At 53.1% G+C, this 10,793-nt stretch overlaps 1 protein-coding gene across 1 annotated transcript; it reads left to right on the top strand.

The window, feature by feature from the left end:
- Window positions 1–7,077: 7,077 nt before the first annotated feature.
- Window positions 7,078–10,561, top strand: LOC105479252 (ubiquitin like 4B). The gene has a single exon (XM_011737174.2). The coding sequence runs from the start codon at window positions 7,216–7,218 to the stop codon at window positions 7,738–7,740; it is 525 nt and encodes a 174-aa protein (XP_011735476.1). The 5' UTR covers window positions 7,078–7,215; the 3' UTR covers window positions 7,741–10,561.
- Window positions 10,562–10,793: the final 232 nt, after the last annotated feature.

Below are 10,793 nucleotides of genomic sequence, written 5' to 3'. Positions count from 1 at the left end.
CCTCTTGGCCTTCCAAAGTGCCAGGATTAGAAGTGTGAGCCACTGCGCCCAGCCTGTTTGGTATGTTTAAATGCATGGCAGTCCCACGGCTACAGGTTGAAGCAGACTACTTTTTGTCAGCTGAAATCACACAGTTCAGAGTGCAGACGGGCACAGGAGATGCCCCTGTGTTGATCATGATTAAAGCACCCTTGACAGAGATAATGGGCCACCAGCCAGTGTCTCCTCCAGGGCACACCAGAGAAGGCACTGAGGGTGGGAGAAACTCACTCTTGGCACCATAACACTGGCTGGGGTCCTGGTGTTCTGAGAGCCCCAGTAGAACTCAGAGACTGTGTGGGAAAGAAAGCCGCCTGCTGATCCCAGCTTAGGTTAGCAGGGCATGTGTATGCATCCGTTTGCGTGTGTGTGTGCGTGTGTGTGTAAGAGAGAGAGGGAGCGATAGCTGTGGGCTGCTCCTTGGGGACTCCTTTGCTTGTGCACAGCAGGGATGCAGAAGTCTCGGCTCCAGGAAAGACTTTTGTGAAGGTGACGGCCCTGCCTGTTTCCTGGCTGCCTCGCCTCTCGCTCCTTTGCTGCACTCCCACTCACCGAGTCCCACACTTCCACATGGACTTGCGTGTGCTGGGTCCTCAGTCAGGGCATCCTTCTTCATCAGGGCAACTCCTGTTCCTCCTTCACACCCACCCAAGCTCCCTCCCAGGTGAAGCCTGTGATCAGGCCCCACCTCCTGCTAGAGTTAGAACTTCTTTGCCTCCATAGTAAAGTTTATGCATGGTGCTAAAATGACAGGTTTATGTGTCCTCCTACAGGGACGTGTCTTACTATCCTGTTCCTGCCTCAGTGCTAGGCGATGTCTGTGCTCAGACCATGGCCCCTAAAAGGAGGGCAGGTGGATGGCTGGTGATCTGCAGGAGGAGGGGGCTGGTCCCCACGTGAGACCTTGTGCCCAGGCCCCAGGCTCCCTTGGTTGGTGTCAGCCGCTGAAACTGGCTGGTGAAGTCACCAGTGACATCTAGTGGTCACAGCAGGCTACAGCCCGGCGAGGTTTTCCAGCAGTTGTGAATTCCATGTGGGCTCTGGAGCCAGGTTTCTGAGCTGCTCCCAGCCAGTGTCTGACTTCTCCAGGGCTCCAGGACACCAGCAGAGGGCAGGACTTAGGTTGTCTGGTGTGAGGACCGAGGACTTTCATATGTTGGACTGCCCACTGTCAGCCAGCGAGGGCTAGGACTGTAAGTGATGTCCCCTGGGCTTCTGTGGTCCCATGGAGATCTGCTGCCTTCCTCCTGCTCCAGCTCCTTGGCCTTGCAGGCCCCAGGCTCAGGTTCACCTGGCCCTTGGCTCCCTGAGACCCGGGGAGGGAGGAGGCTTTAGGGCCCTCATGGGAGAAGCCAGAGACCCATTTTGGTGCAACTGCTGAGACAGCCAGTGCCAGTCAGTGGATGAGGGGCAGAGAGTGGGCCACACCTACTGAGCACCTACTGTGTGCCAGGCACTGTGGAGGGCAGCCTGGGTCAGGGGCCACCTAAAGAGCTCCCAGTCCTGTCCTGCGCTAGGCCTGACAGGGCACAAAGCAGCCCTTTTCCTCATCAGCAGCCCTGATGACAGCGACAGGAGGTGGCACAGGCTGAGTGGGGTCTCCAGCAGCAGAGTGGTGGGCCTGGGGCAGCCTTTGCCACAGGGCTGTGTCTGGGGACCTGCCAGTCTTCACCTCACCATTGCAGGTGCAGGCACATCATAGGCGTTCAAGACACACTGTTGAGTGATGTGGGTACATGGGCTGGAGGCAGCAGGCTGTGCTGGGGACCACAGCTTTGTGCTCTCAGCTTCCCAGATTCCACTTTCTCTGCTCAAGTTTCCCCATGAACCATTTGCAGACTGTAAGGAAAGCGGGGAGAAGGACCGTGTTCTTAGAAGGGAGGCCTGCAGCGCTACTGACTGCACTTGGTTTGCATGAACTGTCCCTTCCTGCTCCTGCTTCTCCCGCTCCCCCAACCCCGGTTCTTTCCTTTTCTACCTTCTTCCCTGGTGCTGCTCCCCTGCCTGAACTTTTTTATTTCATCCGCTTTTCCTCGTGTCCCTTCTGCTGTTCTCTCCTTTCCAAGCACTTCCTGTACTCAGCTTTCTTATTTTCCATTCCCTCTCTGTTTCTCTGTCTTGCTTTTGCCCTCCCCTGTCTCCCCAGGTTCTGCTCCATCCCAGGCACCTTCCTTGGAAGGCCAGCCTGACATCATAAAGTACAATAACTTGATCATTTGCCAGGGAGTGAGGTGGGCAGAGGCCATAGTTTATCTTCTATATGAGCCTTTCCTGTGGCCCCTGGGAGTGGTGGTAAACTTCCCACCTCCTGGAGCCCCCTTAGCAGTCAGCAAAGGCCTCTCTCCCTGCCAACCTGTGCAAGCAGTGGGGCCACCCCAGCCTGTGGGGATTCACACTTTGGGCACAGTTCCAGGCACAGTGGAATCTTCCTTCCCTATTGAGGGGTGACAGTAAGAGCTGCCATTTACATTTATAAATTAAATCTATACGCCTGGATGTCTTCATGGGTCAGATGCTATGTTAGGTTCTGGGGGCATGCCCTGCCTATTTTGACCCTCACAGCAACCCTGCAAGGGAGGCTGGGCAGTGACCACACTCCCGTTAGACAGAGGAGGAAAATGGGGCTCGAGGAACAGGATTGCTCAAGGCAGGCCCCAGGCCGGCAGCTGGACACTTGGCTTTTATCCTGAGGAGTTCATACCCTCAGCATTCAATGTCCAGTTTGTCTGCTCAGGAGATTGCAAAGGGCTTCTGAGGAACCCAGATGTTCACAGACCTATTCCAAAGCACCCTCCGACGCCCATCCATTTCCCTGCCAGACACTGTGCTTGTTTCCCAGTGACACAAATTGCATTTGCAGTTGTTTTCAAGAGGGGTCCAAGCCTAATACTATCCAGCACTGTCTGCACACATTGATTCCTTTCCCCAAGTCACCAGACCCACTCATTCCCAATAATCTTCCCCCACTAATTATGGCAATCATTGTCTGATTGCATGTTCCGATTACACAATTACATTTTCTAATGCTAATTGCATAATTATCACAAGCAATTACATGGGAAAACATAAAATTTCCAGGCTCCAAATGTGATTTGAGGGTCCAGCAAGGTGCCTCCACTGTCCCCCTTAGGAAAGGCAGTGGGGTCTCCTGGGCATAGACACAGGGGCTGGGTAGTGACCATCTCTCTTAGCTTCTCTAGGCACAACTAATTCTGAAGCTTCTGTCTTCATGGCCCAACTAGGACTCTCTAGAACAGGTAGCCTGGTTTAGAAAGTGTGACCCAGCAGATATAATTCTCTAAGCCCCGGTCACAAGGGCATCTGCCTGCACACAGCCGCTGGTCTTGGAGAAACAAAGCCTGAGCTGTGCTGCTCATGTGCTTCTAGAAGCCCAGGCCCAGTGTGTCTTCTGCAGCGGCTTCCAGTGTCCTAGGCAACATCTGGCTGGGTGGATGGGTCAGAGGAGGGGATGCTGGAGGCAGGCAGTTGATTTTCATCTTTCTGCTCTGCTCAGGGCATCACCCATGGTGTCACCCCAATCCTGTCCATCTGATGGTTTGTCCACCACAAAGTCCTCCCCTCTCGAGGCTGGGAGTGCCCACATGCCAAGGAGAAACCTCATCCATCCCCTTGCTCCCTCTGCAGGGAGGCCCTGCAATCAGAGAGTCCACAGGTCTCCCCCACACTGTATGTACAGGTACATTTACAAATTCTATCTTATTTCAAATGCACCAGAGGAGCTGGCTATTTAAAGAAATGCTATACAAGATCCTTTGGTAAAGACTGGCCTCACTTTCTGATTGATTTTTTATGTAATTTTGTATTTTCATCTCTCTAGGGCAGGAGGTGGGGGTGAGAGAGAGGCTGCAGGTGGGTTTATATCTTTCCACAGCCTGCTGCACTGGACCTGCCCTGCATGCCCCTGGATGGCTCAGCATGTCTCAATTTTATCTTCTTCATTTGACAAGCAGGTATTCAAGGCATTCTGTGTACCAGGCTCATGGTGGAAATGTGGGATACAAAGGCAGAGAAGACCTAGTCCCAGTCTCTGAGAGCTAATGAGCGAGACACAGATGTGTGCTAGGTGCATTCACATAAGTATGTTCAAGGGGAGCAATGGTTGCATGCAGGGAGGTGGGATTATCTCTTCCCAGGGCTGGGGAAAGCAGCGAAGCCTTCATGGAGGAGGTGATTTTAAACCTGAAGTTTCTTTTTTCTTTTGTTTTGTCCTTTTTTTTTTTTTTTTTAAAGAGGCAAGATCTTCTTATGTTGTCTAGGCTGGCCTTGGACTCCTGAGCTCAAGCCATCTTTCTTTCTGCCTTGGTTTCCCAAGTAGCTGGGACTATAGGCGTGCATTAACCTGAGTTTTGAAGGATGAGTTGGAAGAGTTCAAATGGGACAAGCAAGTAGAGGAAATGCAGATTGGTGTGGCTACAGTGGAGGATGCTAAGTGAGGAGACATGAGGCTGGGTGACAAGCAGGGCTCAGCCAAGGAGGTTGGTTTTGATCCCAAAAGCAGAGGAAACTAAACTGGATGGTGTTCCTCAGAGGAGTACACAACCTTGCTTTTATTTTGGGAAGATCCCCTTGGCTGTGGTATGAATGAACCCAAGGTGGTAGGACTGGTGGAGGAGATGAACTATGTGCTGGAGGGAGTTGACAGCCTGAACCGGTGGGTGGTGGGGATGCAGAGGAGGAGGAGTGGATTTTGGAGGCATTTTCAGGGAAGAAGGGAAATAACAAGGGGGCTCATTTAGTAGGGGACAGGAGAGGAGGAAGGAAGTGACGAAGGGACAGAAGGTCAGGGAATTCCCGACTTGTGAGCTCTAGTTTCCCTATGGACTAGAATATAAGTCACCCGGCAAGAGTGAACATGGGGCTGGGGTGAGGGGTGAGGGCCAGCTGAGTTTGTGGCATCCATGGATATTTTCTCTTTTTCTTTTTTTTTTTTTTTTTTTGAGACGGAGTATCTTTCTGTCGCCCAGGCTGGAGTGCAGTGGCATGATCTTGGTTCATTGCAACCTCTGCCTTCCAGTTTCAAGCCATTCTCCTGTCTCCTGAGTAGCTGGGATTACAGGTACGTGCCACCACGCCCGGCTAATTTTTGTATTTTTAGTAGAGACGGGGTTTCACCAGGTTGGTCAGGCTGGTCTCGAACTCCTGACCTCGCTATCTGGCTGCCTCGGCCTCCCAAAGTGCTGAGATTACAGGCATGAGTCACGGCGCCCGGCCCCATGGCTATTTTTACCAGCTACCCTTGGCTGCCAGGTTCAGAAGACAGGGACAGAGCTTGCAGCCACCTTTGGGCAGAGGTCAGGGCTGGGTACTGCGGAAGGGCAGTTCAGGAAAGTCCAAGGATGTTGACAACAGCATCATGCCACTGTAGCTTCCAGGCAGGTGGAAAAGGAAAGGAGGTTAGATGGGAGGGAGGGAGAGGGTGAGTGAGAAGAAGGGCACAGTCGAGCACAGAGCTGGTAAGAGTTGAGGGGATCCCTGACAAAATCAGCCCACTGGCTGTGAGATGTTATTCAGGTCTTCTCCAAGGTTGCTCAATGCTAAAATGAGACAATACTTTCCTCCCAGGCTTAAACGTGACAACATATGTAAAGGGCTTGACCCAGAAGGCCTTCAGCAATGCGTTGCACTGAAAACTGCCAAATGCAACAGAAGTTGCAGACACAGAGGAGGCCCAATCAGTATCCTCTTTCATATTCACCTTTGAGCTGAGGGTGCCTGCTCAGGGCCTGGGCCACAAAAGGCACTGAGCAGAGATTTGTTTAGGAGGCAACATGAGGCACCAGTGAAGACATGAGCAATGCTGCCTGCTTGCTATAGGATCAGCCAAGCCTCCACTTTCTCCTCTGGCAGATGGAGATCATGGCAGTGCCTGCCTCGTAGGTTGAGGGGATTCAATTAGGCAGGCCTGTGATGCAGATGCTGTTGGTGGTCCTGCCTCATCACCTCAGCACTCACGTTCCTGAAGGCCCAATGGCTTCCTACTTTTCTCTGATCACAGGAGCATGCTGCTCACACCTATGGACCAGAAGTGCCAAGGAGGTAGCACTGCCATTGGCCAAAGACAGGAGTCAGGGCATAAAGACACAGCTTCAGCCAGGTGCGATGGCTCACACCTGCAACCTCAGCACTTTGGGAGGCCAAAGCAGGCAGATTGCTTGAGTCCAGGAGTTCGAGATCAGCCTGGGCAGCATGGAGAAACCCGTCCCTACTAAAAATACAAAAATTAGCCAGGCATAGTGGCATGCAGCTGTAGCCCCAGCTACTTGGGAGGCTGACACAGGAGAATTACTTGAACCCAGGAAACGGAGGTTGCAGTGAGCCAAGATTAAGCCACTGCATTCCAGCCTGGGCAACAGAGTGAGACCCTGTCTCAAAAAACAAAAAACAAAAAAACACAAAAATCCACACCTGGTGCAACTCAGGTGTGTTCCATGCAACTTCCCAGAGCTCCCAGCAGGATAACATACTAGTTGCCCACAATGGCAGCCTGCTCATGAATGCACATTCTGATTTCCCTCCCTTCCTCATCTCACTTCCTCACTCCCCTCCTGGTGCCTCCAGGGATCACCTCCTAATTGAGTATTTGTGCCCAAATCCCTGTCTCACGGTCTGCTGCCGGGAAGCCCAATCCAAGAGAGCTTGTAAAGTGCTTGACAGAAAGAGGACACTTGATAAATGTTAGCCGGCTCACTAGTGTGAAAGTGAAGGCAGAAGGCATCCATTTGAATACGACTGTCTCCCCAGGTCCAGGTGCTGGCACAGAGATGGCACCTAATACACATGTGTTGAAGAAATCGATAGACATGCTCCTCCCGCCACCCTTCCCTTTCCCGCCCTCCCTTTTCCTAGTCTCACTCTCCTTTCTCTCAGTCCCACATTTTCTCTCCTGGTGCTCTTTGTCTCCTCTCATGGAGGAAGGATGGTCTGGGCCCAAAACCCCTCTGCTGTCCCTAAAGTTCCACTCCGGAAATGAGCCCTCCTGCAGCATTGTGACATCACTGTGCACTAGCCAATGGCTGCCTGCCTAAGCTGGGTTCCTGGTCTCCTGGGACCACTAGCCCTCTGTTGATAGGGAGAAGCCAACATCTCCTGCAGGACCCCCTAATCTTCAGGGCAGCTCCCAGAGCATGGGTCCCTCCTGATTCCACTGTTAGCCTGATGTTCCTCACAGTCAAGCTGCTCCTGGGCCAGAGATGCAATCTGAAGGTGTCAGGGCAAGAGAGTGTATCCACGCTGAAGAAACTGGTGTCCAAGCGGCTGAAGGTGCCTGAGGAGCAGCAGCACCTGCTTTTCCGCGGCCAGCTCCTGGAGGATGACAAGCGCCTCTCCGACTACTGCATTGGGCCCAATGCTTCCATCAATGTCATCATGCGGCCCTTGGAGAAGACGGCGCTAAAAGAGGCCCACCAGCCCAAGACCCAGCCCCTGTGGCACCGGCTGGGACCTGTCCTAGCTAAACACTTTGAACCACAGGATGCCAAGGCTGTGCTGCAGCTGCTAAGGCAGGAGCACGAGGAGCGCCTGCAGAAGATAAGCCTGGAGGACCTGGAGCAGCTGGCCCAGTACCTCCTGGCAGAGGAGCAGCATGTGGAGCCAGCTGGAGAGAGGGAGCTCAAGGCGAAGGCACAGCCTCAGAGCTCCTGCGACATGGAGGAGAAGGAGGAGGCAGCAGCTGATCAGTAAACGGGCCATCCTACCCATTTGCACTCTAGAATTCTCCCGGCCTCATCCTTATGTGTTCCCTGGTGACTTTTCCTACTACTTCCTGCTGGTGTGGATGCGTCCACACCCCTTTTTGAACCTTCCAAGCAGCTGGAGGGTTTTTGGATCCCTGTCCCCTCTTGGGCCTGAGGTCCTTCCTCTGAAATCCAGAGTGACCCGACCCTCATCACCATCCTTCCCCCAGAAGGGTTCTGATCACCGGAGGGCAGCCCCAAAGGCCACAGTCCCCTCCTGTGCCGGCAGCTTTGCCCACACACACCCAGCAGCTCCCCAGGCTGAAAGCAGCCCTGGCCCAGGGTCTCCATGGTTCTAGGCAGACCCTCTTTCTCCTTTGCAACAGAAAGACAATGTGAGTTCGTTTTCCTCCATCCTCAGACCATGACGTGTCCCCTAGGCTCCCCAGCAGCCAAGAGGAGAGGAATGTCAGGTAGCTGCCCCTTGCCTTCTGGGTGAGGCTGTCCCTGATGTTCTCCTGCTTGTGCTTCCAGCTTAAAGGACAGGCACAGCAGAGGTGGGATTGGGAGGAGGGCATCTACCGGGTGCCAGTCCTGGAGCCCTCAGGGAGACAGGCACAGACCAAGAATAGCAGGAAACTGAGCCTTGGGCAGAAAAAGAGTTCAGCAAAGTCACACACTCCCTGTGGCCAGCGTGAACAGAGCCATGCCCCACCCTCCCAGACTGATCAGTCAGTAGGTATCACAGCTCACAATACCTGCCAGCGCTGCCAAAGGCTCCCTGGAAGGAAAAATGGTATCGTCAGTGAGGATCCTTGCCCTCACAGAGCACGCAGCCTAGATGCAGAGAACTGGTATACACAAGAGAAAAGTGGTGACATGAAACTAGAGTCTAGCCTCTGTGACTGAATGCCCGGCGCCTCACAGGGCCCTGGGTTCAGCATAGAGGGGCCAGTCCCCTGCAGACTACAAGGAAAGCCAGGCCCTTTACTCTGTTCTTGGAGTGAGAGAGTGGCCCTTGCAGAGGCTGAGGAGTCCCACACTCTGTGTGTGGGTGGGAGGAAGCGGGGAGCTGTGGTCCCCTGTTCACTGCTGAAGCCCCTGAAATGCTGTTATTGCAAAAGTTTCAGCCCTGAGTGATGGGGATGGAGGGGAGGGGTGGAGGAAAATGCCTTGAACAAGCAGGGCCCCCTTCCCTAGAAAGCATTCTGTCCTTGGCCCGCAGGCCCCTCGTCCTCTCTTCCAGTCCTAGTCCAGCTGTGTGGCCATGGGTAACCTGCTTTTCCTGTCTGATGCTCAGGTTTCCCACCTGTTACATGGGCATCCTTATAATAGCATCTACTTACCCCATGAGGGTTTGTGAGGGTTAGAGGCAAAGACTGTCCAACTGGGAGGGACGTCTTCTAGCAGTGAGCTCAGCGGCAGTGACAAGGATGGATGCGGAAAGCATTCTGTTTGTGGGAGCCTGCTTAGCAGCCACCATTCCCTCACTTCCCAGAATAAGACAACCTCGTTCAGCTTATGGCCCAGCTCCTTTCCCGGTGTCCCACCCTCTGTCCCAGCCAAGAGAGGAAACCAGGGGCACTGAGGAGACTAATGACCTCTCCCTGGGGCACCAAGGACCCAGCACGCACTGGCTGCAACCAGCACTCCCAGGCTGGGGTTTAGGGAGCCCCAGCCTGCTCCTTGGTTCCTGTCCTGGTCCTGCTCCTGGGCCCTGTGTCCTCAGCAGGGGAGCCCTCTTGACAGTTCTGTGAGTGTTTTTATGCTGGGTCTGTGCCATTTGCCAAGGGAGATGAGCCTGTTATCTTTACATTAGGGGAACTAATAGCCCATTTCCCAGGAAATCCGTGAGCGATAAAAATAAGTGGGCCGTTTTATTCCTTTTGCTGAGAAGCTGGCATGAAGGACAGGGGAAGCCTTTGTTTTCTCTCTAGTTAGTGGGAGTGTCAGGGCTGGCTGAGAGCAGGCCAGGAGAGGCAGTCACCTCCACTGTCTGTCCCCAGCACTGCAGGGGAGGATGTCTCCAATCCCAAACGGGGAAGAAGGAAAGTTGGTCTGCTCTTCCATGCACCTCCCACTACTGACTTCCCCCTTCCCAAGGGCCCTGCTGCCTCTGTTCCTCCCTTCAAAAGCAGGAGACGATGCACTGTCACTTGGAACTTAGCAGGAACTTGCATCTGTGTGTCACTGCTCCTAGGAATAGTCTTACTCAGTGCTGTGTTTCTCAATGAGAGGTGACAGGTGTTGTCCCCTAAAGGATGTTGTTATAGTCATCAGAGAACAGAAGTTAGGGGTGTATTGAGGGGCTAGGGGCAGGATCAACCCCTAATACTCCAGCGATGGGTTTGGATCCCATCTGTGTTGAGAACCCTAGCTCTTGGGCTGCCTGCCATGGGACCCCTCACCGTGCCTAGTTTTGCCCTATTTCAAACTGAAGCCTGTACTAGTGCATGCGTTGAAGGCTCCCTATTTCCTTTCTGCTTCACTAGGGGGAAGGCACTTTTTCTAAACTTCAGCCTTGGGCAGAAACTCTTCCCCCTAACTCCCCACAGCACTTCTCCCCTACCTAACCTACAGATAACAATTTTGCTCATATTGGGGGCATTTCAGGACACCCACCACATCCAGTAGCCAGCTTTGTGTTTCTATCCACAAATATAGCTTCTCATCCAAGCTCCTTCCTGGGTCACCTGCAGGCCAACACCCCTCAGTCCACTGGTCCATGGCAAAATAGTCTTTCTGATGGAAATAGGCAGAGCATCCTGGCCCATGTGCTATTTAGTCAGTCCTTTGCTTTTCGATCAATAAACGTATATGGGCCTCTGTCTCAGTCTGTTTGCGCTACTGTAATAAAATACCTTAGACTGGGTAATTTACAAACAACAGAAATTTGTCGTTCACAGTTCTGAAGGCTGGGGTTCCTGAGAGGAGGGTGCCAGCAGATGTGGTGTCTGGAGAGGACCTGTTCCTCAGTGACAACGCCTGCTGTGTTTCCTCACATTGCAGAAGGACAAACATACTCCTTTCAGTCTTTTTTTTTTTTTTTGATAGGGTCTC

Source organism: Macaca nemestrina, chromosome 1 (assembly GCF_043159975.1).
Source record: "Macaca nemestrina isolate mMacNem1 chromosome 1, mMacNem.hap1, whole genome shotgun sequence".
Lineage (NCBI taxonomy): Eukaryota > Metazoa > Chordata > Mammalia > Primates > Cercopithecidae > Macaca > Macaca nemestrina.
Note: the sequence above shows the minus strand (reverse complement) of the source record. Positions and strands in the feature narration are given on the sequence as shown.